Genomic DNA, 27,747 nt, shown 5'->3' with positions numbered 1-27,747 from the left:
GAGCAAAATCTATTTCCCATTCTCTCCTTTTTTCCTTTACTTTGGTCTGTTTTTCTCCATAGCACTACATAGCATTTTGTATATTTATATTTGTCTGTCATGCCTTCCTTGGGTTTGGTCTGTTTACTCTCTTTTCTTCCCTTTCAAGATAGTGTTCCCACCCCCCTGCGTGTGCTATAGCGGAAGGGCTCATCTCCCCCCCCCCCCCAAATTAAAAACAACAACCGTGTATAAAAAGTCTTTTTAGGGTTTAATTTGTCTGCAAATATATTTTATATTTTTTTTTTGGAAAAAATATAATAAGATATAGTAGAAGCTACCTGTGTCTGCTTAACTTAATCTTTAACTTAATCTAGTCACTATCGGAAGCGATCAGCATCACGGGGACGTTCTGGAAGTCGATCTAGAAGTCGCTCACCCTCAGACAAAAGAAGTAAACGTGGAGATGACCGACGGTCTAGAAGCAGAGACAGAGATAGACGGAGAGAGAGGTCTCGTAGCAGGGATAAAAGAAGATCTCGGTCAAGGGACCGGAAGCGTCTGAGGTAAGGCTATTAATCTCCAAGGACCAATGATAAGTTAAGTTTTATTTAAGTCTTATCAAAAGTGTGTTTTGGACTAGAATTTAGTGGCCTGTTTGCGACCCTCTGCTTTGACTTCAGCTTGTTTGATTGTGTTCAGAACGGATTTTCCTAGAACAGTGATTTTCAATCTTTTTTTGCTAAAATTATGTGGCACACCAAAAATATTTTTTGTTGATCTAACAACAACAAAAAAAAGGTATAATTTTGATTAACAAAAAAAAAGTGACTTTGTAAAAAATCAGGTGCCTAGCCCTAGCCAGTTTGGCTCAGTGGATAGAGCATTGGTCTGCATTGGCCCGGGCTCGATTCTGGTCAAGGGCACATGCCCGGGTTGTGGGCTCTATCTCCAGTAGGGGGCATGCAGGAGTCAGCCAATCAATGATCCTTTCTCATTGATGTTTCTATCTCTCCCTCTCTCTTCCTCTGAAATCAATAAAAATATATTTTTAAAAAGTTTAAAAAATCAGATATATTTAATATCTGATTATATATCTTCCTATATAATAATCCCATATAATAAAGGGCTAATATGCAAATTGACCGAATGGTGGAACAACCAGTTGCTATGACGTGCACTGACCACTAGGGGCCAGATGCTCAACACAGGAGCTGCCCCCTGGTGTTCAGTGAACTCCACAGGGGGTGTGCCACTCAGCCAGAAGCTGAGCTCGTAGCTGGCAAACACTGCTCCCGCCTTTGCCGCAGTGCTAAGGAGCAGCAAGCTGAGTGGTAAGGAGTGAGGGGTCCCAAACTGCGAGAGGGCACAGGCCGTGCTAAGGGACACACACACACACACACACACCTGTGCATGAATTTTGTGCACGAGCCTCTAGTTCTTCTATATAAGGATTTCTGGTACCAAGAATTAACCAATTAGACACAACCTTATAATGTGACATGACCAATCAGATGCACCTCTGTTATAAGACCTATATATTTACAGTTCAAGACAGAGCATTCACACTGGATGTCTATTGTGTTGTCCATTGTCATTTTTTAATTTAACATTTTAAGGGAAAAGAGGTTAGTGCCCTTGACTAAATAATCAGTTATTATATGTTTTATTTATTTATTTTTAAAAATATATTTTTATTGATATCAGAGAGGAAGAGAGAGAGAGAAACATCAGTGATGAGAGAGAATCATCGATCGGCTGCCTCCTGCACGATCCAGCCCGCAACCTGGGAATGTGCTCTTGACTGGAATTGAACTTGGGACCCTTCAGTCCACAGGCGGATGCTCTATATACTGAGCCAAACAGCTAGGGCAGTTATTGTATGTTTTAAAAATTCTTGCCCTGGCCGGGTAGCTCAGTTGGTTAGAATTTTTTCTCTACACTCTAAGGTTGTGGGTTTGATCCCCAGTCAGGGCACATACATGAATGCATAAATAAGTGGAACAACAAATCCCTTTTTTCTCTTTCTCTCAAAAATTCAATTAAGCCCTTTCCGGTTTGGCTCAGTAGATAGAGGGTTGGCCTGCGGACCGAAGAGTCCTGGGTTTGATTCCAGTCAAGGGCACATACCTTGGTTATAGGCTGCTCCCCAGCCCAGGCCCTGGTCAGGGCGTTTGCAGAAGGCAATGTGTGTTTCTCTCACATGGATATTTTTCTCTATCTTTCCCTCTCTCTTCCACTCTCTCTAAAAATCAATGGAAAAATGTCCTTGGGTGAGGATTAAAAAAATACATTCAATTAAAAATAGTAAAAAAAAATTCTTGCGGCACTCCAGTTGAAAATTGTTGGCCTAGATTCAAGACTCTCAAATAGATTTTAAGTTTGGAAACTTCGGTTGTATTTTCTGTAATCCAAAGTGATTCCTTGAAGCCCCTCTGAGATAAGTTAAAAAAGAAGCTAAAGGTAAGGTTATATGCCATCAAAGGTGTTCTGTTCTAAATCTGTCCTGAGAGAGTTTACCACCATGTTCAGAGAATCCATAAAGTGGACAGAAGGAAGCAGGATAGAGCCATCTCCCGTACTGCTTACTGTTTGAGACTGTTTTAAAGAACTGATTCAGATTTGAATGAAAGAACATCTGAATTTTTAATTTTGTTTTTACTTGATTACATATTATAGTCAAGCAGCCATTCCTTGCACTTTTCACTCTTTCTGGGGGTGAAAAACAGTTTTTAAATAAAAATAATCTCCCCATACAAAATAAAATTATTTTTCTAATACAGTTTCTCAGTATAATAGGAAAGAATACAGGTTGTACAGTTGCTGTGAACTGATCACAGAAAGAACTTTGGCTTTATCTTTTTCAAACATTGGAAGGAGAGATTGTAAAGGTAGTACATAATACCTTTGACAATGTGGATAGTGCTATCTTACTCAATTTTATATCATGTGGGCCCAGGAAGAGTTTCATGCAGTTCAGTCAAGAGCTTGTTAAGTGAAAGTGTTCATTATTTTGATCTGGTCTTTGGCTTTTTGGTGTGCAAGGTAGAATCACAAGATTTTAGAGCAAGAAGGATTTTGAGATTATATTGTGACATCTCCATATTTTATAGATGAGGAAACTAAGACCCAGAGAGTTGATCTGCTGTATGCCATGTCACTAGTTAGTAGCAGCACCAGGATAGGTACTCTGGTCTTCTCATCTTTATATCTGCAATCTTCCCACAGCCCTATTTTATCCATCCTTAGGTTAAGGCTGTCTTTGAAATACAGGTTTTATATATTATGGGCTATAGATTTCAACTTGCAGTTATTACAGATTTGTTGTGTTTTTCAGTAAACTTCATTTTGAAATTAGGATCCTCATTTTTTCAGTGACCACTTTTAAGAATTGGCATTACCTCTTCCCTATTTTGCTGGTTTGATAGTTAATTGAAATCTCAATCTCTGCCTTTAATAATGGTGAAAATTAAGAAGCTTTTTTCAATGTGTGACAGAACCATAATCTGAAATAGTTCCACTTGATAATAGAATATATGAAAAGTATTTCCTTTTCAGGCGTTCCAGAAGTAGAGAGAGAGACAGAAGTCGAGAGCGAAGAAGATCTCGAAGTCGAGACAGGAGACGCTCAAGGAGTAGAAGCCGGGGCCGACGATCCCGATCCTCCAGTCCTGGCAATAAAAGCAAGAAAGCTGAGAATAGGTAATGCTATCATTGGGCTGTATCTGTCATGCAGGTTGGGAACTGACTGTCTTCCCTATTCTATGTATTTAAAAAAAAAAATCTTTAGATCCTGGCTGGGTAACTGAGTTGGTTAGATTGTCATCCTGATATACCAAGGTTGCGGGTTCCATCCCCAGTCAGGTAACATCCAAGAGCAATGAACACGTAAATCAGGGGAACAGCAAGTCAATGTCTCTCCCTCTCGCTGCCTCCCCCTCCCCTTCCCCCTGCTCTCTATAAAATAAATAAATAAATTTTAAAAAGCTTTAAAAATAATTACTGAATTTGACTCCTACCATGAACTGTTGGCAGAATTTTGTTTTAATAGGTTTTAAAGCTTATAATTCAATTGGATAATATTAGACTATTTTAACACACATAATGCATTGTTTTATTATTTAATAACAATGGTCAGAAATATGTTTTATAAACATCTCTGGAACTATGTTTTTTCTTTGAAATTATTTTCTTAGCACTTTTGACATTGACAAATGTGAAATGATATGCATTGCTGAATTGCTGTTCAGATGGGTGAACTTTATATAATTTAAATGTACATGTTTCAGTTTGAGATAGTATGTCTGTTAAACATAGTATGTTTAACTTTTTTTCAATTTAATAAATCTTTATTGTTCAGATTATTACAATTGTTTCTCCTTTTTCCCCCCATAGCTCCCCTCCACCCAGTTCCCACCCCACCCTTTGCCCTTACCTCCCCCCACACTGTCCTCATCCATAGGTGTACGATTTTTGTCCAGTCTCTTCCTGCACCCCCTATACCCCTTTCCCCCTGAGAATTATCAGTCCACTCCCTTTCTATGCCCCTGATTCTATTATATTCACCAGTTTATTCTGTTCCTCAGATTTTTAATTAACTTGATTTTTAGGTTCACTTGTTGATAGATATGTATTTGTTGTTCATAATTTTTCTCTTTACTTTTTTCTTCTTCCTCTTCTTAAAGAATACCTTTCAGCATTTCATATAATACTGGTTTGGTGTTGATGAACTCCTTTAGCTTTTTCTTATCTGTGAAGCTCTTTATCTGACCTTCCATTCTGAATAATAGCTTTGCTGGGTAGAGTAGTCTTGGTTGTAGGTTCTGGCTATTCATCTCTTTGAATATTGCTTGCCACTCCCGTCTGGCCTGTATAGTTTCTGTTGAGAAATCAGCTGACAATCGTATGGGTGCTCCCCTGTAGGTAATTAACTGTTTTTCTCTTGCTGCTTTTAATATTCTCTCTTTGTTTTTTGCTCTTGGCATTTTAATTATGATGTGTCTTGGTGTGGTCCTCTTTGGGTTCCTTTTGTTTGGGGTTCTGTGCGCTTCCTGGACTTGTAAGTCTATTTCTTTCACCAGGTGGAGGAAGTTTTCTGTCATTATTTCTTCCAATAGGTTTTCAGTATCTTGTTCTCTCTCTTCTTCTGGCACCCCCATAATTCTGATGTTGGTATGCTTGAAGTTGTCCCAGAGGCTTCTTACACTATCTTCAACTTTTTGGATTCTTTTTTCTTTTTTTTTGCTTTTCTGGTTGAGTGTTTTTTGCTTCTTTGTATTTTAAATCTTTGACTTGATTCTTGCGTTCCTCTAGTCTGCTGTTGGGTCTCTGTATAATATTTTTTATTTCAGTTAGTGTATGTTTAATTTCTAGTCGGTCCTTTTTCATATCTTCGAGGGTCTCGTTATATTTATTGGCCTTTTCTAGGATATTCTTGAAGAGCCTTATAACCGTGGTTTTGAATTCTATATCCAGTCGTTTGTTCTCCTCCATTTCTTTCGTTTGTGATCTGTTTCTTCGTCTCCCCATTTTTCACTGCTTCCCTGAGTTGGTAGGGTAGCTTTGTGTGCTAGGTTTCCTATACGGCCCAGTGGGTCGGCCTCCCCAGTTAACCTGAGGTGGACACTCTTGGTGCACCCCTTTGTGGACTGTGTGTACAGCCTTGTTGTAGTTAAGTCTTGATTGTTGTTGGTATCACTGGGAGGAATTGACCTGCAGGCCAGTTGGCTGTGAGGATCAGCTGTGTCTACACTGGGAGATTTTCGGTGCTGGAGACAGCCTTATAGGATTAGCCTTGCCATATTGCAAAAGCCTCTGTGCTCAGCTTGGAGGGGGTGGAGCCTCAGGGCGGAGCAGACAGTCTTGGCTTCCCGTCAGCCCTGCCCTTGCGCGCGAGTCTCCATACCTCTGCCTTCCGCAGTTCCTGAGTTTCCACCTTACAGTCCAGATTTCCCCCGTAAGAGCGTGTGTCCCCAGGGCTCGCCCGGAACTGCGGTTCAGTGCAGTCGGAACTGGGGTTCAGTGCAGTCAGGAGCTTCCGACTCCCTTCCGCTAGGGAAAGCCTGTGGTAACCTCTGCAGTCAGTCTTTGTGCGCACTCGCGCCTCCAGACCCCTGCTGCCGCGGCTCCCCTGAGTCTCCGTGTGCCTTTCTCTCTACCTGACGGTCCAAACTCCCCCTGTATGAGCCTGGGTCCACAGGGTTTCGTCCGGAACTGAGGTTCAGTGCAGTCGGAACTGGGGTTCAGTGCAGTTGGGGGCTTCTTTCCCCCTCCCGCCAGAGAAAGTCAGCCAGGCTCTCAGCCACCCTTCCTCTCTGCGCGTACATAGACCCTTTGCCGTACCTCCAATTCTCTGTGAGCTTTCCTCTTTCCTTCTAGTTGTAGAATTTCCACTCAGCCAGCTTTCCTGTGGTTCTGGATGGTGTCCGTTCTGTCTTTTAGTTGTAGTTTTGAAATTGTTGTGCGAGGCAGCAGTTTAGGTGCTTACCTATGCCGCCATCTTTGTTTCTCCCCCTTTTTAACTCTTTATATTATCTTGTTAGTGGTTTATTCTTTGCCTATTATTGTTTCTAATGTGGTTCATAGTATAGTTGATATATGATCTTGTATCTGTTTTATGTATAGTCTTTATATTAATCATGACATTTCCTATGTCATTTATTTTACTTAGAAAATTTTATTTTTATTTTACCAAAGTCCGTGTAATAAAACTGGAAAAAAGTGTATATGGGGTGCATTCTCCCTGGTAGTACACCCATGCCTTCCTTCCCTCTCAGGCATGCATCTCCTAAACTTTAAGGGCCCCATGAGAGTTGTAACCAGGGAGCAGTGGGCAATGACTGGGCTAACTTCCTGAATCTGTCTCCAAGGCTCCCTTTTCCCTGACTTTGCAGTGAGCCAAAGCAGCCCTGCCTAGGCTTATTTCTTTCCTATGACATTTCTAGAGCTGAAGCAGCCCTGCCTAGGCTCTCTCCTGTTGCTGCTTCTATCCTAAGCCCTTGTCTCACATCCCTAGCTTTAATAAACTTACTCTGACTAATCATACAACAAAAACTAAAAAGTGTGTGTGTAAATTCACAAAAGTGAATAAAATATGAACATGCAGTTTATTGAGTAATTACAAAGCAACACCATGCAACCATCGCCAAGGTCAGGAAATATAATATTGTCAGAAGCCCTCCACATCCCTTCTGTAACTGAGTTCTCTATTTCCTTGGATAAAACCAGTTCTGACATTTGTGCTAGTAAATCTCTTTGTATTTCTTTATAGTTTTACCACCTGTATTTTTATCTGAAAAAAGAGTAGTTTAGATGTATGTGTTTTACATGAATGAGTCATGTATTATTTTGTGTCTTTGCTCAATGTTATTTGAGACTCATCTTTGTTGCTTATAACAGTAGTACATTTTCATTGCTGAATGCAATCTGTGGTATAAATATACCACAATTTATCCATTCTACTTAGATCAATGTTTGGGTTGCTTTAACTTTTTGGTTATTATGAACATTTTTGTATATATAATACTGGTATACATTTGCATGAGTTTCCTAGGGTGTATATCTAGGAGTGAAATTACATGATCGTAGAATAAGCATAGCTTTATTTTTACTAGGTAATCCCAAATGCTTTCCAAAGAGTATTATTAATTATACTCCCACCAGCAGTGTATGAGAATTGTGTTACTCTATACCCTGACAATGTTTGGTATTGTCCTTTAAATTAAAAAAAAATACTTTAAAATAGTTATTGATTTGAGCGAGAGAGGAAGGGAGAGGGAGAGAGAGAGAAAAACATCCATGTGATAGCTCAACATCTATCAGCTGCCTTCTGCATGTCCCCCACCCCCGGGGGATTGAGCCTGAAACCTGGGCATGTGCCCTGACGCTGAATCCAACTGGCCACCTCCTGGTGCAAGGGGCAAAGCCCAACTAACTGAGCCACACTGGCCAGGGCAGTCCTTTAAAATGTTGTTAATTGAGTAGGCATGTAATACCAGTATCATTGTGCTTTTAATCTGCATTTCTGTGATTACTAATGAGATTGAACTTTCATATGTTTATTAGTTATTCAGATCTCTTTTTCTAAAGTACTTGTTTCCATCTTTGCTCATTTTCCTATTGGGTAGTTTCTCTCTTTAAACATAGATTTATAGGAGGTTTTTGGTTTTGTTTTTAGAAATCCTGTATAATTGTTTTTTGTCAGTTATATGAGTGGCAAATATATTTTCTTACTTTGGTTTGTTGTTTCACTCTGTAATGATTTTTTAAAAAATGTGTTTTCACCGATTTTTTAGAGAGAGAGGAAGGGAGAGGGGAATGGAAACATTGAAGTGAGAGCAGAACATTGATGGGTTGCCATCTGCATGTCCCTCACTGGTGTTCGAGCCTGCAACCCTTTTAGAAGTTTATGCCCTGGCCGGTGTTTCTCAGTGGTTAGAGCATTGACCCTCGCATTGAAGGGTTGCCGGTTCGATTCCCGGGCAGTACCTGGGTTGCAGGTTTGATCCTTGCCTCTCATTGGGACTCCTGAGGGAGGCAACCATGTGTGTCTTTCTCACATCGATTTTCTTTCTTTTCCTTTCTCTCTCCCTCTCCTTGTCTTCTACTCTATCTGAAAATCAATGGAAAAATGATCCTCGGGTAAGGATTAACAAAAAAATAAAATAGAAGTTTATATTAGAGAATATCTTGTTTATCTCTGAATATTTTCATCAAATCTGGAAGCATTTCTAGGTACTTTAAAAAGCACTGATCATAAAGGCAAAAAAGATCTACCAATTTGATTACATTAAAATTATTATTACTACTATTTTTAATCTTATAGAATGTTAATGTCTTGATATGTTTCTCCATTTGTTAAGTTTTATCCCTCCAATTTAAATTTTGTAGTTTTTACATGATATGTCCTGTTTTTCTTACTTACAATTAGTGTGATAGCATTAATTTTTTATTATATTTCCAAGGTATTTATTAATGGAATATAAAAATGCATGTGACTCTTGGAAGTTTATTTCTTACCTAAAAAGTAAAATACAAATCTATAAGCGTATTTTAAAATGAATGTTTCCAAGCACATATAGATGATGTGTTTTTCTGTCTCTCTTTTTAGAAGGTCTAGGTCCAAAGAGAAAACAGATAGTGGAGAAAGTTCTAAAGAGAAGAAAAAAGACAAAGATGACAAGGAAGATGAAAAAGAAAAAGATGCTGGCGTATGTTTACTAGCATAAATAATTATATAATGTGAACTTGTTTTTTAATGCTCTTTTATTTTGAAATAACTAACATATAAGATAAACAGATAAAATAGTACTTGTTTCCATGAGAAAATTTTTTTCTGAAAAGGTTGCATATCTATACATATCTGTTTTTGCTTACAAACTATGATCATACCATATGCAACATTTTGTATCTTGCTTTTGTATACTTTAAAATTATAAATTAATTTATCCATATATAAGGTCTCAAGAATAATAAGCAGCCCTACCAGTTTGGCTCAGTGCATAGAGCATAGGCCCGCGGACTGAAGGGTCCCAGGTTTAATTCCGGTCAAGGGCATGTACCTTGGTTGTGGGCGTGATCCTCAGTAGGGGGGATGCAGGAGGCAGCTGATTTGTATTTGTCTCTCATCGATGTTTCTAACTATCCCTCTTTCTTCCTCTCTGTAAAAAGTCAATAGAAATATTTAAAAAATAATAATAAGCAGCAGTATACCCACCATCTTAGATATAGAATACCTTGCTGTTTTCATTTGTTATATATTGGAGATCTTGCTGTAGCTGCAGACATAGATAAAACTCATTATTTTTAGTGCCTTCATAGTATTCTGTTGAAACAAGGTAGAAAGATCACCTTTGATGGATATTTATGTTGTTTCCAGTCTGTAATTTTAAACAATGGTGCATTAATTACTGTACCTATGTTCTTTGTGAATATAGCATAAGGCAAATTGGTATCAGATTGCCATAAAATAAGTTGTATAAATTGACTTAAGATATAGACATATGAAAATGTCTGTTTCCTTACTTCCTTGCCAACATGAGAATTTGAAAAATTAATTTTTACCAGTGTAATTGGAGGTAATTGGTATTATTTTGAGTTGCATGTCTTTAAATATAAGTATTTTCTTTTCTTTATTATTTTGTTAATCCTCACCCTTTCCATTGATTTTTTTTTAGGGCGAGTGGGAGAGAGAGGGGAAGACAGAGAAACATGGATGTGAGAGAAACACATCGAGTGGTTGCCTCTTGCACAAGTCCCCGACCAGGGCCCAGGCCAGGGAGAAGCCAGCAGCAGGGGTACATGTTCTTGATCAGAATCGAACCCGGGACCCTTTGGTCCATAGGCTGACCCTCTATCCACTTAGCCAAACTGGCTAGGGCTGAGTGAATATTTTTAAATGCTATGAACATAATAGATGAATTTAAAATATTATTTTAAGTTTATTTACTATTTGCACTTACTTTGAATTGCCTACTCATATCTTTTGCCCGTTTTAGGATGCATTATAGCGTTGCTTCTTTGTTTTGTTCTATTTTTTAGTGGTTGTATTTTAAATAATTTTTTTTAAAAGAACCTCCTTGGTGAGCCAGGTAACTGAGAGAATGCAACGTAAGTCTGGGAGGTCTGGTTTCTGATTCAGTTTCTTCTATTGAATGACTGGATGACCTTGAAAAAAGCACATAAGCTTTCTGGGGCTCACCTTTAGAGAGGATGGAATTATTATAAAGATTATAAATTCAGGGGAAAATACTTTTTGTTTCTTTAAGAAATAAATTTATTTTTGAAATACAAGCATTATATAACCATATTATAAGATATTTGGAAAGTTCAGAAATAATTCTCTGTAATCTCAGGTGCCCAAAACACCATCACATTATAATTATGTAATATTTTCTTTGACTGTTTTTTTATACATGCTGCATTTCCATACCTATCTATGGTGGCAACATATGTAACATTTTGATATACATATAATGTTTAATCTTTAAGTCCCTGATTATGTGGTGATTTGCTGTCTCCTCTTAAGAGTATTATTAATATCTTGAAAATGGTTTTAGAATGGCTGTTTCTAGGAAACTTAGATCTAAATGCTAAAAGACTAAAACTTGTAATCACGTTGATAAATAGCTTTTATTTACTCAATAATTTATAATAGAAAATTGCTTTTCACGGAGGCAATCTTGTAGGAGTTTAGGTGATTTAAAGTTGAGAATAACTAATAACTGGGGAACTTTGGTAAGTCATGTAGTTTTTACTTTGAGGAAGAAGTTGAATTCATGTGTGCATATTGCTTATATCTAAAATGAGATCAATTTATGGTGTTTGAAATCTGTCTACTTTATTCATTGAAAATGCTTAAAAAAATTGATAAACCCAGGTATTTATTGATTTTTTTAGAGAAAGAGGAAGGGAAAGGGATAGAGAGACAGAAACATCAACGAGAGAGAAATAATGACCTTCTGCCTCCTGCACACCCCTGCTGGGTATTGAGCCCGCAACCCGAGCATGTGCCCTGACCAAGAATACAACTGTGGCCTCCCGGTTCATGGGTTGATGTTCAATCACTAAGCCACACCAGCAGGGTGAAGATGCTTTTTTTACTATTTCATTTTGTGGGTATATTCTTGGAGATATTTAAAAGATTTGTGATCTTAATCTGGTCTAAATATAGGAGTTTGTATATACATCTGTTTTACTCCTTTTTATATACTTTGGGAAAATACTTGGAATATCACCCTGGAGTAAAATCGTTTATCCTTGCTTTCCTTTATCTCCTGTTTTTCTCCCAAGAACTTTGACCAAAATAAACTGGAAGAAGAAATGAGAAAGCGGAAAGAAAGAGTAGAAAAATGGCGAGAAGAACAACGCAAAAAGGCCATGGAAAACATAGGGGAACTGAAAAAGGAAATTGAAGAGATGAAACAAGGGAAAAAATGGAGTTTAGAGGATGACGATGGTATATTCATTTGTTACAATAATAAACTATATAACAATTCATGTACAGTATTCTAGAAGTATAAATAATACTGTTTTTTTTAATAAATTTTTTAATCTTTATTGATTTCAGAGAGTAAGGGAGAGGGAAAGAGCGATAGAAACATCAATGATGAGAGAGAATCATTGATTGGCTGCCTTCTGCACGTCCCCCAATGGGGATCAAGCCCGCAACCCAGGCATGTGCCCTTTACCAGAATCGAACCTGGGACCCTTCAGTCTGCAGGCTGATGCTCTATCTTCTGAGCCAAACCAGCTAGGGCTAATATTGGTATTTTTAAGACCATTTATTATCGTGGAAAAAAATATGATATATATATATATATATATATATATATATATATATATAATTTATATATATAAAAACCTAAGCGACTGTTATGACTGGTCACTATGATGCGCACTGACCACCAGCAGGCAGACGCTTAATGCAGGAGTTGCCCCCTGATGGTCAGTGCGCTACCACAGCCAACCTCCCGTTGCTGGCCAACCGCCTGCGGTCCCTCTCCCCGGCCAGCCAGCCCTGATCACCGGCCAGGCCGAGGAACCCCACCCATACATGAATTCCTGCATCGGGCCTCCAGTGTTTATATAATATAACATAATGTTTATCATTTTAACCATTTTTTAAGTGTATAATTCATGGCATTAAGTACATTCACAGTCTTGTGCTACCATCACCACTGTCCATTCTCAGAACTTTTTCTTCATCCCAAACAGAGACTCTGTTCCCATTAAACAGTAATTTCCCATCCCCATCCCTGGTAACTTCTATTCTGCTGCTATGAATTTGCCTATTCTAGGTACCTCATAAAAGTGGAATCATATATTTGTCCCTTTGTAACTGGCTTATTTCACTTAGCGTAATATCTTCAAGGTACATCTATATTGTAGCATGTATCAGAATTCCATTCCTTTTTATGGCTTAATAGTACTCTATGTTATAAAAATATATGTGTTTGCCATATTTATTCACATATAAATATATGTGTATGCCATATTTTGTTTACCTATTTATCTGTTAGATATATGGGTTGTTTACACCTTTTGGCTATTGTGAATAAAACTCCTGTTATTGTTATGCAAGTAACTGTTTGAGTCCCTGCTTTTCAGTTGTATATACCTAAAACTGGAATTGCTGAATTCATATGGAGGTTTTAAATGTCCCTTTTAATATTTATGTTAAATTTAGAATTGTAAAGTAGTGTTTATTAAGGATCACTGATTTTACTTTAGAATGGAGAGTTGGGTGCTTAAGGGCAAGTAAATAGCTTTTTATTTTTATTACAAATAAGAATGTTAGTAATAAGGGTAAATTAAGGACATGGTTTCAGATTTCTCCTTTGACTTTTTAATGACTTAAAACGGAAACATTTCCCCTCCATATGTGATTTTAACTTTTTAATAAAGGAAGAATGTGGAATTTTTTTAAAAATATATTTTATTGATTTTTTAAAAAAAAAATTTTATTATTTATTTATTTACTTTTAACAGAGAGAAACGGAGAGGGAAAGAGAGTTAGAAACATCTATGAGAGAGAAACATTGATCAGCTGCTTCCTGCACACCTCCTACTGGGGATGTGCCTACAACCAAGGTACATGCCCTAGACCGGAATCGAACCTGGGACCTTTTAGTCTGCAGGCCGACGCTCTATCCACTGAGCCAAACTGGTCAGGGCTATTTTATTGATTTTTTACAGACAGGAATAGAGAGTTAGAAACGTCGATGAGAGAGAAACATTGATCAGCTGCCTCCTGCACACCCCCCACTGGGGATGTGCCTGCAACCAAGATACATGCCCTTGACCGGAATCGAACCTGGGACCCTTCAGTCCACAGGCTGATGCTCTACCCACTGAGCCAAACCGGTTTCGGCAAGAATGTGGAGTTTTTTAGGAAATGGAATTTTGCTCCTTTTTTTTATTTTTTAGAAAATTCCTTTAAAATTCTCATTTTCTTTGGAAGTTCCGTAGAATGGTTTAAAAAGATAAATGGGCCCGTTCAGTTTTGTTCAGTGTTTGAGCATTGACCTATGAACTAGGAGGTCACGGTTCAATTCCTGGTCAGGGCACATGCCTGGTTGTGGACTTGATCCCCAGTAGGAGTTGTGTAGGAGGCAGCTGATTGATGTTTTAGTCTCTCTTTCTCTTCCTCTCTGAAATCCATAAAAATATATTTTAAAGAAGGGATAAATGGATTGTATCTTTGATGATGTCTTAGTTATGTAAAAAAGATTAGATTTGTCTTGAATTAAGAATGTTATTTTTTCTTTCTGTGCTTTAAAGAAAGGTAATTGAAAGGAAAATAAGTAAACTTATTTAGCAGATCAAGTTTTTAGTTTGGCTTCTAGTAGTGTAATTGTAAGACAATACTGGAGATTCATTTTTAGGTGTAATTTTTTGCCTCTTCAACTTAATAATATGTAATTTATTATAATTTTTTTCTTTTATTAATCAGAACTAATAAATGCTTGGTTTAAAAACTTTGAAGTATATTTGAACTGCAGTGTCCCTGGTCAACTGGAAAGCAGGGTGTTTGGGTAGTGAGATAACAGGTCAGAATGGTGGGGTGTGGTCTGATTGTGAAGAATTTCCCTTTGAAGCACATGTACAAAGAAAGTGTGTTCTAATATTTTAGATGATGAAGATGACCCTGCAGAAGCCGAGAAGGAAGGAAATGAAATGGAGGGTGAGGAGTTAGATCCATTAGATGCTTACATGGAAGAAGTGAAAGAGGAAGTAAAAAAGTTTAATATGAGAAGTGTAAAAGGTGGTGGGGGAAATGAAAAGGTATGGACTTTTATTTTTAAAGATTTATATTCCTAGTTGGATAACTTGGTTTCATTGTTGCATTCACATATTACTGACTTGAATGACTTTATAATGTTTTTGTTTCCTCTCTCATCTGGTACTTTTTCTAAGTACCAGAGATGTTAGTGAATTTTTAACTGTAAATGTTCTTGTTCCAAAAGTATTATTACCATCATCTTCGTTAGTTTCTATGCTTACTTGTTGCCTTCTTAATAGGTCCTCTCCAGACTTCTCCAGCATTTTCATCTTTCATACTCCCATTCCCTTTATCCTAGTCTATTTTTCTTTTTTAAATAGCATTTATTACCTTTTCTCAAGTTAATATAATTTGATTTTTTATCATGTCTATTATTTGTCCCCTATCTCTTCTAAAATAAAGCTCCTCAGGAGCAGTGACCTTTACCTGTTTTATTGATTTCTCTTAAGCTCCCAGAACAGTGTCTTGCTTGTTGAATGAGTGAAAAGTACCATTTAATAGTATTTTAAAAATAAATTATATTGCATAGTAACTGTATATAAAAATTATATATTATACAATAAACTACATATATACGGGGTGGACAAATATAGGTTTACAGTTGTGAGTGTGTGAAACAGTTAATAAATAAAGCTATTGTAATAATCATAACCTGCATGTCTTTCCATACGAACAACTGTAATCCTACTTTTGCCCACCCCGTGTTAATGTATTATAAAATACATTTTGATATATTGCATTGTAAGATTTAAATGAGAAAGCAGACCACTTTTTTGTCTTTTCATTAAGTTGCTGCTAATAACTAACTTAATCTAAATTATGGCAGTTATTGTGTTTCAGTTGGCATATAATTTTTATTTTCATATATGCATAGCCCATAGACACAAACACTAGTGTGTTGAAGGCCTGGGGAGGTGAGGACTGGGTGGGGGTGGGGGGATCAATGGGAAAAAAGGGAGACATCTGTAATACTTTCAAGATAAATTTTAAAAATTTTCAGCTTTTCAAAATATTTTATATTCCTTTTCTATTTCAGAAGTCTGGTCCAACGGTCACAAAAGTTGTCACTGTTGTGACAACCAAAAAAGCAGTAGTGGATTCTGATAAGAAGAAAGGGGAGCTGATGGAGAATGACCAGGATGCCATGGAGGTAATTCTTCGTTAATTTTGACTTTTCATGATGCTACCTTAGGCCCTAGTTGGGGAGCTTAGTTGGTTAGAGCGTTGTCTGATATGCCAGTCAGGGCACAATCAGGAATCAACTAACGAATGCATAAATAAGTGGAATAACAAATAGATATTTCTCTCTCTCCCTCTCTTTCAAATCAGTTGAAAAAAATAAAGTGCCTAAAGTGATGCTACCCTAGAAGTATTTACTAGGAATCAATGATGAAGATGTACTTTTCAACTATGCAAACTATTATTAAAAAGTCTTGCCATTCTTAACAATATTATAGCCGAATATCCAGTTGGTAGAACAATCTAACATCTTTGCCCTCTTGCTGTATGCCCATTTGTTGTTAATCCTCACTCGAGGATATTTTCCCATTGATTTTTTAAATTAAGAGTGGAAGGAGAGGGAGAAACAGAGAGAAACATCGATGTGAGAGAGACACATTGATTGGATGCCTCCTTCATGTGCCAAGACCAGGGCCAGGGATTGAGCCTGCAACCAAGGTACGTGCCCTTGACAGGAATCGAACCTGGGACCCTTCAGTCCGCAGGCTGACATTCTGTCCACTTAGCCAAACCGGCCAGGCTGTATGCACATTTTTGATTATCTTACATTTCATCAGCTCCCTTCAGGCATATAGTAGGAAGAGAAGAAATGAAGCGACAGAATGAAATTTCTTCCTATTAACATGCATTGTTAAGATTTATATAGGGAACTATAGCAAAACATTATTAAAGCCATATTAGAATTATTTTATTTATTTTTATTGGTTAATGATTGTAGAGAAAGAGGAAGGGGGAGAGAGAGAAACATTGATTTGTTGTTCTCTTTATTAATGCACTCATTGGTTGATTCTTGTGTGTCCTGACTGAGGATCAAACCCGGCCAGGGCTAGAATTATTTTATTATTTTAGCTTTATGTTGTTAATGCAACTTTCTATAAGGAAAAAGAAAAGAAAAACTAAATTGAAAAATTCAGAAATTAAAAATTAAAAGCCAAAGATTATTTTCTAGGAGAGGATGATTTTATTTTTAATTGAATTTTTTCCCATCACCATTTATCTTTCTCCCCCCGCCCCCCGTAACTCTTCCAGCACAAACCTCCTCTCACCCTCCCACCTTACCCCTGTGCTAGGAGAAGAGGATTTTAAAAGCTAGGAATATTGATTGCCATAAATAGAAAATAGAAATGGATTTAGCTTTTAACTTTTTTTTTTTTTTAATTATAGTATTCTTCAGAGGAGGAAGAAGTTGATCTTCAGACGGCCCTCACAGGATATCAGACAAAACAGAGAAAGCTTCTAGAGCCAGTAGATCATGGGAAGATTGAATATGAACCATTCAGAAAAAACTTTTATGTTGAAGTTCCAGAACTAGCAAAAATGTCTCAAGAAGGTAAAATTCTTTTATGTTGCTTATTGTGGGAACAGAAGAGGATACGCTTCTCTTTGTCCGGGAGGAATGGGATAGGCCTGTGAGTTGATGTATGAATAGGGGGAATTGCCCGATTTGCCTGGGGAAGTGAAAGAGGGAACTAGTAGGTGAGAAGTCATTCTAGAGCAGTGGTGACCAACCAGTGGTCCTCGAGGTTGGCAGCTGCTGTTGTAGTGAGTGGGTAAATCATCTGCAGAAATTCAGAGTTGTGAAGAGTCAGTGTGTTTTTGGAAGTATTTAAAAGAATGAGCATCCTGCCGAGACCGGTTTGGCTCAGTGGATAGAGCGTCGGCCTGCGGACTGAAGGGTCCCGGGTTCGATTCCGGTCAAGGGCATGTACCTTGGTTGCGGGCACATCCCCGGTGGGGGGTGTGCAGGAGGCAGCTGATCGATGTTTCTCTCTCATCGATGTTTCTGGCTCTCTGTCCCTCTCCCTTCCTCTCTGTAAAATATCAATAAAATTTATTAAAAAAAAATAATAATAAAAAAAAAATAAAAGTATGAGCATCCAGGTTGTCGTGGCTCAGTTGGTTGGACATCCTCTCATGCACTGAAAAGTTGCTGGTTCGATTCCCAGTCAGGGCACATGCCAGGATTTCGGGCTCCATCCCCAGTACTGGGTGTGCAGGAGGCAGCTGATCGATGTTTCACTCTCACATTGATGTTTTTCTCTCTCTGCCTCTTCCTTCCTCTCTAAAAATCAATGAAAAATCTTCTTTTTTTAAATGAGCAAAAATTAGTTTGACTCGTGTAGTTGAGAATTTGAGGGTTGAAAATACTCTTCATGTGAAATTAGCAAATAATATATTGTTAGCTCTTGAGATTGGGGAGTTAGGAACCAATGTGCATCTGTAATATTGGTAGAATAAGGATAATCTGGGCAACTCCTGCTTGGAGAAGACAATTGTATTACTTGTCAATCATTGTTCTTTTATTACTTTGCAATTTAAGATGAAATAAAAGCCAAATTGTAGAAATTGGGATATTTCCTTTCATCCTTTGTTGGTTGCAAACAGTAATTGCTTTAACTGTCTCTGTCTCTCTGAGCTATTCATTGCTTTGTCCAATAGCTTTTCTATGGAGTAATCTGTGTTAACACTAAGAAAGGAATTGGAAATTCTTAATCTTACCATGGCTAATTGAAAAATATAAGGCACTAATAGTAGAACAATAATGAAGAGTTTTTAATCTGGATTTTGTTTTGTAGAGGTGAATGTCTTTCGGTTGGAAATGGAAGGCATTATTGTCAAGGGAAAAGGTTGCCCCAAACCAATTAAATCTTGGGTTCAGTGTGGAATTTCCATGAAGATCTTAAATTCTCTCAAAAAGTAAGTGGTTAGTGGTTGTCCACATTTTCAAAGTTTTCTACTCAAAAGTAGCCTTTTCACACAAATATCTCCCTTGGTTGTATTTTTACTCTAATAGAAAAACATATTTTTTCTTAACAACTTTATTGAGATAATTTGCATAATAACAAAATGACTCTTTAGTATATTATTGGGTTTATGCAATCATCACTGTAAGTTAATTTTAAACATTTTCATCATCCCCAAAAGAGATCTGTATCCATTAGTTGTCTTCCTGTTCCTTTACCCTAGGCAACCACTAATCTATTGTCTCTATAGATTTGTCTATTCTGGACATTTTATATAAATGGGAGCATACCAGTATAGTCTTTTGTGACTGGCTACTTCCACTTAGCCTATTTTCAAAGTTAACCATGATATACAGTGTCTCAGGACTGTATTCCTTTTTGCCAAATAATACTTTATTGTAGGAATATACCACATTTTAGAAAACCTTTTTCTCCTGGAATTTTTAGAGCCCAAGAGATCTCAACTTTTACCTTGTCTTCATTTGGTTTTCTTTTTAAGGCACGGCTATGAAAAGCCCACACCAATCCAAACTCAGGCAATTCCTGCTATAATGTCTGGACGAGACTTGATTGGCATTGCCAAGACCGGAAGCGGAAAGACTATTGCTTTTCTGTTGCCCATGTTTAGACACATCATGGATCAGAGGTCATTAGAAGAAGGAGAGGGGCCAATAGGTACAATTCTTTCCCATTAAACTATTTATTCACATAACTATTTTGTTGTCAGTTAATCAGAAAGACCTGATATTTTATATTCTTAATTATAACAATAAAGATATCTTTATGTACATTTTCTTTATAAATTTGGCACTTTGGGGCTGATTTCCCCTTACCAGCAGGTGGAGTGAGAATCTTCAGAGCTCTGGAGTGACATCTCAGAAGTACAAAAACAGCCTCTCCTGGCACAGCTCAATTTTTAAACTCTGACTCGGCAGGTAGACTCCTCGTGCATCTATCTGTTTATTTATGTTGAGGTTTGTTCTTAGCCCCGAATCAGTGGATTTATAAACTCAACATAGAGGATTATAAAGAAACATGTTTTCCCTTTTTTGGCCTTAAAAGGCTATAGTGCCAGCATTTCATTTAGGATTTGGTCTTCATGTTCAGATTTCTTGATTCATTTGGCAGACATCTTTTCTGCAAATTTGAATAGGGTTTTGGAAGGTTGTTACGAGCTCCTCTCGGAAATTTAGGGCGCAGTGTATTTTTCTTCTATCTGTGTCCCTCAGACCAAGGTTGTTTCTGGAAACCGGGGAATGGCTCTGCAGCACAGTGAGTCACTTGATTATCTTTGCTCTGTGATTTGCAGTTGTGAATGATTTGCATTCTTTTCCACCCAGTATTTTCTTGGTGGTTGAGTAGGCATTTAACTGATTTATCTTCCTATAGCATGTTCTTAAGTCTACTTAAAGTAATTCTTCGTCACAATCTTTACTATTATAAAGCTTCTAAAATAGGGTTTTTGGAAGCGCATAAAACAAATTACAGCAAAAATTTGACTAAGAGATCTAAACTTTATTACAGAGGTTAAATATAGCACTTTAAAGTATAGCCTCTTAAAGAGAGTGATTTGGTGGTTAGGCTTTTGACGTATTTATCTTTTCAGCTGTCATCATGACTCCAACTCGAGAACTGGCTTTACAAATTACTAAAGAATGTAAGAAGTTTTCGAAGACCTTGGGACTTAGAGTGGTCTGTGTTTATGGAGGAACAGGAATCAGTGAGCAGGTAGTTTTAAAAGGAACATTCAGTTTTTTAATTCCTAAATTGAATCATTTAATAACATAAAAGTGATTTTTTGTTTTTGTGTTTTGTATAGTGATTGCTTCTAAAATCTTAAAGAATGAGGTGTGAAAACAATACAATGAATTGTTATATTTTGGAATTTTTAAGTCCTTCTTATACTTTAGCCTTCCGATTTCTCCTCTTCTTTCTTTGCTCAAGAAAGGCAGATATTTTTTCTGTTTTATAGATAAGGAAATGTTCAGAAAGGTTAAGTAAGGTCACCAAAGTCTTTATGTTAACAAGATGTGGTTTGACCAAGAACCTAGGTCTTCTGATTCCTGGACAGTATTTATATTCTCTAATTTATGTAACATCTTTGAAAGGTGGGATGCATTGATATCAGAGTTTTAGCTAAATTCTCAAATGATTTCAGAAAGAATTATTTAAAAATATCTTCATTCACTCTCTTTAGTTTGGCATTTCTCCAGGTGTCTTCTAAAGAGTGATAGTCAGCCGAAACCGGTTTGGCTCAGTGGATAGAGCGTCGGCCTGCGGACTGAAGGGTCCCGGGTTCGATTCCGGTCAAGGGCATGTACCTTGGTTGCGGGCACATCCTCAGTGGGAGGTGTGCAGGAGGCAGCTGATCGATGTTTCTCTCTCATCGATGTTTCTAGCTCTCTATCCCTCTCCCTTCCTCTCTGTGAAATATCAATAAAATATATTAAAAAAAAAATTTTAAAGAGTGATAGTCATTGGATATTTCAAATAGAAGAAGGAAAAAACTGGGTTTGTTCTATGATCAAATAAGTTTTGTAAATGTTGGATTGTACAAAGTTAAAACAGGTTTCTTTCCTGCAAGACTCCTTTGTCTTTAATATGCGACTATACTATATTGTGATGCTAGAAGAATGGGTTAAATGGCATTTTTTAAAACTTATTTAACCACAAAACCCTTTCTGAAGACTCGTGTTCTCAGGTTCTAGAACATACTTTGGGAATATTTGCTTCTGTTATCCCAATGCTATTTTAAACACTTGATCTTAGTTTTCTAAGTTTATTTTTGTGTGTTTTTTTTTTTTTCTTTACCACAGTGTATAGTAAGAAATACATTTAAAGATAACCTTGTACATGCATGCATAGTATATTTATAAAAAAGTCAAACAAAAGTTTTGTAATGTCTAACACATTCTGATATTTTTCATTCTATTTCATTTTTAAAATGCTGTTTGTATTGATTTCATGATTCACAATGGAAACAACTCATTTTAAAAACATTGATCTTATATGTAATTGCTTTATTTACTGCTATCTCATGTTCCTTTGGTTTTGAGGGACTGTGTCAAATTATAATTGGTAAAAAAAATCTCTGATTTTCATTGATTTTGAAGTTATATAATCCAAAAAGGAGAAAACATGAATTCTCTTTTTTGGATTATATACATATTAGCAGTGCTCCAGCATTTCAATATATTAAGTAGGAAGCTTTGGATTCTTCTAGTCAGACCTCAGCTTCTTACACTATGGAACTGTGTCAATGACCCTAGAAGTATTCTCAAATCTCTTTAAATAAGCACTAGTTATAAATAGACTATAAGAGTTCATATTTTTTTATTAGATTGCTGAACTGAAAAGAGGTGCTGAAATTATTGTTTGTACACCTGGTCGAATGATTGACATGTTAGCAGCTAACAGTGGTAAGTTAGGTATTTTTTTCTCTTCTCCTTTTTGGATTATATACATTTTTGTTAAATCACAGCAGAAACAAGAAACCATCAAAGGGTTTCTACATATCTTCTTAAAGCTGTAATATCTTAAAATTTGTATTGTAACAAGCTTGTTGTTGTAAGTGTTCATAATATTTTTGCAATTTAAGTGAAAATTTCTTTTCAGAACTAACTGATCTATTTAGCACTTAATATGGATTCTTAATCCAAGTTTAGCCTAATTTTCCTTTTAAAAGGATGAGGGACTATCTTGTTTTTCATTATAAAATTTAGATATTTTTTTCTCTACAGGTGCTAGTATTTTCTTACAATACTGGATCAATTAAGATATTGCAGCTTCAAGAAACTTTATCTTTTGTAAATATTGCATGTTTTTAGCTCAAACGTTGTGCTTTGTTCAATTATTCCCTGTTAAAACTGTTACTAAACTGTTGACATTATTTAACTTCTGTGGAGAAAGGCCCTTCAAGATTTATAGAACTGGGCTTCCGAGACTTAAACCATCAAAGGTAGGTAATTTAATGCTGTTCCCAACCTTACAAAATTACTTGGGGCTGCAGATTTTGGTAGGAATACTTAAATATTAGAAAACATTTATTTGGACTCATTTCTATTTTTTGAAGAAAATACTTTCAAAGGTTTTTGTTGCAGTAGTTAGTATATACATAATAGAGTATTAAAACCCAAATAGTGCATGTTTCTAATAGCATTCTGCTTGAATTTCTGTGTCTATTTAATTCTAATGCTATATGAAATTGACGAAGTGACATTAAAATTGTACAGCATATGAAAGTTTTTGGTTGGATGTTGAAATAATCCCTTGTTTTTTCTCAATGCTGCATTAAGTCTCCTCCTGAAATTCATCTTGATTAATTTTACCTTTTTCCCTTATCTATCCTTTCAGTTTATATTTAATAACTGTTTGCCAGGTGATTGATTCAACAATTGATAGATGTGCTTGTGTTAATTGCTTAGTAGGAAGGGTTTCCTGTGTATGTATGTAATTTTTGCTAGCTAAGAAGCCTGTCACATTTCTTTAAACCCGTGGGAGCATGTAATAAAATTGGATTTTTTATCTGTATATTAAAAAATGTATCTATGTAATACATTTGGTATTTAGTTTTCATGTAATGTGATAGTTACCTAATGGTGTTGCATAGCTTCTCATTAATGTTTTGACATGCCCATTAGAAGTTTCTGACTAATGGAAGTAGGTTATAAGGTAATATAAAGAGGTTTTCTGCATTTGGAGTAGTTAGCACTGGCATTTGCTTTCCACACATACGCTGTAATCTCTAATATGTTTTTTCCTAGGTGATGCTGTCAGATAATGGCTGATGTGGCTCGATGCTTCATCTCAGTCTTAGTTTTATGATGTGTTTTGGAGAGGGCTGTTTTCTGAATTTTACAGGTTCTTCAGGCCCTATGATGGTATGCAAGAGAAGAGTTTGACAAATAAAGGGCCTCATATACCCATTGTCAGAAAGTATTTGCCATTAGTTAAGACATTGTAGACCAAAATTTCTTTTCACTGTTTAAAGATACCTAACTTACCCCTCTGGTTAAGTCAGGCATTTTAGTTCCCTTTACAGTTTTGTAATGTTCTTGGTAGCCATAAAATGAATTGTGACTGATTTTTAGTTTTCTTTTTGTCTTTTTTCACCCCCCCCCCCCCCCTTATCTTAGGTCGGGTCACAAATCTTCGAAGAGTGACATATGTTGTTTTAGATGAAGCAGACAGAATGTTCGATATGGGTTTTGAACCACAGGTAATCATTAAATTCCGTAGTGTTTTGAAGTATAAAATAAACCATGTAACAACTATGAGACTGTAATTTTTGTAAGGTTTTAAAAATTGTCACATTTCTGCTATGTGGATTCGGGGACATAAGAAATTGAAATAGGTATTTATGTTTTTAATTCTCTATACAACTCATTCAGGAGTTGTTCATGCAGGCTTTACTTAGCCATCTAAAACCATAATTGGCCCTAACTGGTTTGGCTCAGTGGATAGAGCGTCGGCCTGCGGACTCAAGGGTCCCAGGTTCGATTCCGGTCAAGGGCATGTACCTTAGTTGCGGCTACATACCCAGTAGGGGGTGTGCAGGAGGCAGCTTATTGATGTTTCTCTCTCATTGATGTTTCTAACTCTCTATCCCTCTCCCTTCCTCTCTGTAAAAAACCAATAAAATATATTTAAAAAAATAAAACCATAATTGGTAAAATTAGAATTGGAATGCTAATAAAATAAACTTAAGCTTTCATATTTCATATTTTGTAGTTTTAATGTACTTCCAAATACATTGCTTTAATTCTTGCTTTTAATTACCTAATGATCTAAATAGCACATATTTAAATTCTCCAGTTGTAAAAACTGATGCCCAAAGCATTTGCCTATCTTAGACTTTACCTGACACAAGCTATTTACTCAAATATAAATTTCAGTGCTCTAAACTTAGAACAATACATGTTAAAAGATGATAGGAAATTTTCTTAACAAGAAGAAGAATGTTTGCCCTAGCCAGTTTGGCTCAGTGGGTAAAGTGTTGGCCTGTGGACTGAAAGGTCACAGATTTGATTATAGTCATGGGCACATACCTGGTTGGGGTGCGTGTAGGAGGCAACCAATTGGTGTATCTCCTTCAGATGTATGTTTCTCTCTCTGTCTCTCCCTCTCTCTTCCACTCTCTTTAAAACTCAATGGAAAAATATCCTTGGGTAAGAATTAACAAAACAAAAAACAGGAGGGAGTGGAGAAGAAGGAGGGGGTGTTGACAATGTGAGTGGTCAACATTTATTTATGAGAGAGAGGAACATCAATTTATTCTACTTATTTATTAATTCATTGATTGATTCTTGTATGTGCACCTAGGACGGATCAAGCCCATAACTTTGGCGTATATGGAATGGTCTAACCAACTGGGCTGCCTGCCCAGCCAGGGCCAAAAAAAATTTTTTTAATCACAAACTGCAGTAATAGAAATGGGGTTTAGGAAGGGATAAGATTAAAATTATATTCAGTCTTTTCAATTATTCATGTATTCTCCAAAAATGTATTGCCTGTTATATGATAGTGTATGTAGTGTGTTTAGAATTAAGGACCACATTCTAAATGAGATATAGAAGAGTGCAAAAGTGAGTAAACAGCCAAAACCAGTTTGGCTCAGTGGATAGAGCGTCGGCCTGCGGACTGAAGGGTCCCGGGTTCGATTCTGGTCAGGGGCATGTACATTGGTTGCGGGCACATCTCCAGTGGGAGGTGTGCAGGAGGCAGCTGATCGACGTTTCTCTCTCATCGATGTTTCTGGCTCTCTATCCCTCTTCCTTCCTCTCTGTAAAATATCAATAAAATATATTTAAAAAAAAAAAAAGTGAGTAAACAGGATATGGTAACACTTGAGCCATGTGAAAAATAGTTAAAGGGATGAGGAAATTTAGCTTGGAGTAGAGGACTTAATAGCATTCTTTACAGGGTTTTTTTTTCCAAGGGAAGGACAGTAAATGCTCTGGACAACCAGTAGTCTTTAACTGAAAGCACTGGCATGTGGGTGGAGAATATTTCAGATTGGGCAGGAGTGAAGCCAGGGAGACCTGTTAGGAGACAGTTGAAGTAATCCAGATGAGAGGTGGTTGAGGTTTGGGCCAGGAACTCAGGATTTATGTTGTAAATGCAAGTGCCTTGTCTAGGACTGTCCCTTTCTCAGATTTTCTTTGAAGTGAAAATGTGATCCTAAAATTCTTTATATTCCTGTCATGACCTTCACCCTTCCTAATTTCTAACCACTCACCACTACCTACCTTGAAACTATCATCTGTTGTTTTTGTTTTTTTTAAATTAAAAAAAATTTTTTTGTTTTTTGTTAATCCTCACACAGGGATATTTTTTCCCATTAATTTTTAGAGAGACTGGAAGGAAGGGAGGGAGAGAGAGAGAAACATTGATGTGAGAGAGATACATTGATTGGTTGCCTCCTGCATGCACTCTGACTGAGGTCCAGGAATGAACCTGCAACCGAGGTACATGCCTTGACTAGGAATCGAACCTGAGACCCTTCTGTGTCTGGGCCAGTGCTCTAACCACTGAGAATACCGACCAGAGCAAAAAAATGTTTTGGTAATGCTCACCCAAGGATATGTTTATTGATTTTAGAGAGGAAGGTAGAGGGGGAGAGTGAGAGAAACACTGATAAGAGAGAGAAACATCCATTGGTTGCTTCCTGTACATACCCCGACCAGGGATCAAACCTGCAACCTGGGTATGTGTCCTAACTGAGAATTGAACCTGAGACCCTTTGGTGCACAAGATGACGCTCCAACCTACTGAACCACACTGGCCAGGGCTTTTTTTTTTTCTTAAATTTTTTTTAATTAAGAAAAATACCTTTTTTATTGATTTCACAGAGAAAGGGGGAGGGAGAGATAGAAACATCAGTGGTGCAAGAGAATCATTGATCGGCTGCCTTCTGCACACCCTCTACTGGGGATCGAGCCCGCAACCCGGATATGTGCCCTTAACTGGAATCAAACCCGGGACCTTTCAGTCCGCAGGCCAGTGCTCTATCTGCTGAGCCAAACCGGCTAGGGCCGTTTTTGTTTTTTTCTTTCTTGTTTATACTAGTCATTACCAGAATCCTAGGACTTCTTGATTCCTCCAGTGCTCTATAGACACTGAGGCAATTGTTGCCTGTATCCCATCCATTCAACAATATGTTCATTTTCATTGTCCTATTTCATTCTGTAGTTTTTATCACCATTTGACACGTAATATATTTATCTGTCTACCTTATTAGAATATAAGCTCCATGAAGACAAGTTTTTGTCTATTTTCATTGCCTATTCAAACACTTAGAAAATGCCTGGCACATAATGCTTGCTCAGTAAAACGGGTTGAATAAATGAAGGTAAATAGTAATAATAATCATAGCAGCACAATTTACAATAGCTAAGATTTGGAAACAGCCTAAATGTCCATCAGCAGATGAGTGGATTAAAAAACTGTGGTACATCTACACAATGGAATACTATGCCGCTATAAAAAAGAAGGAACTTTTACCATTTGCAACAGCATGGATGGAACTGAGAGCATTATGCTAAGTGAAATAAGCCGGTCGGAGAAAGATAAATATCACGTGATCTCACTCATATGTGGGATATAATGATCAACATAATTTGATGAACAAGAATAGATCCAGAGACAAATGGGAGAAGAGAGGGGAGGTTAGAGAGCTACCAAAGGACTTGTATGCATGCATATTAGCATAACCAATGGACACAGACACTGGGGCCGTGGGGGCTTGCCTGGGGTGGGAATGGCGGGGGTAGGGGTCAGTTGGGGAAAAAGACATGTAAAACATTAGACAATAAATAATAATTTTAAAAAAAAGTAATATTGCCCTGACCGTTTGGGCTCAGTGGATAGAGCGTCGGCCTGGGGACTGAAAGGTCCCAGGTTCGATTCCGGTAAAGGGCATGTATCTTGGTTGTGGGCACATCCCCAGTAGTGGATGTACAGGAGGCAGCTGATCGATGTTTCTCTCTCATCGATGTTTCTAAC

General features: G+C 37.1%; 1 protein-coding gene across 3 annotated transcripts in view; it reads left to right on the top strand.

The window, feature by feature from the left end:
* Nucleotides 1-27,747, top strand: part of DDX46 (DEAD-box helicase 46) — a 54,901-nt gene that overhangs the window by 521 nt on the left and 26,633 nt on the right. For 2 of the 3 annotated variants that reach the window (XR_013960876.1, XM_080673741.1), the window contains exons 2-13: nt 357-545; nt 3,538-3,681; nt 9,089-9,188; nt 11,770-11,935; nt 14,612-14,763; nt 15,798-15,911; nt 17,165-17,330; nt 18,577-18,697; nt 19,244-19,419; nt 20,351-20,472; nt 22,085-22,163; nt 23,880-23,962. Coding sequence is in view for 2 of the 3 variants with exons in the window: in XM_080673741.1 (XP_080529867.1) it covers nt 357-545; nt 3,538-3,681; nt 9,089-9,188; nt 11,770-11,935; nt 14,612-14,763; nt 15,798-15,911; nt 17,165-17,330; nt 18,577-18,697; nt 19,244-19,419; nt 20,351-20,472; nt 22,085-22,163; nt 23,880-23,962 (1,612 nt within the window). In the remaining variant the exon portion in view is untranslated. The remainder of the gene's footprint in view (nt 1-356; nt 546-3,537; nt 3,682-9,088; nt 9,189-11,769; nt 11,936-14,611; nt 14,764-15,797; nt 15,912-17,164; nt 17,331-18,576; nt 18,698-19,243; nt 19,420-20,350; nt 20,473-22,084; nt 22,164-23,879; nt 23,963-27,747) is intronic. The other variant, XM_080673742.1, reaches the window with a different exon arrangement.

Source organism: Plecotus auritus, assembly GCF_963455305.1.
Source record: "Plecotus auritus genome assembly, chromosome: 6".
Lineage (NCBI taxonomy): Eukaryota > Metazoa > Chordata > Mammalia > Chiroptera > Vespertilionidae > Plecotus > Plecotus auritus.
This window is presented reverse-complemented; position numbering and strand designations above follow the sequence as displayed.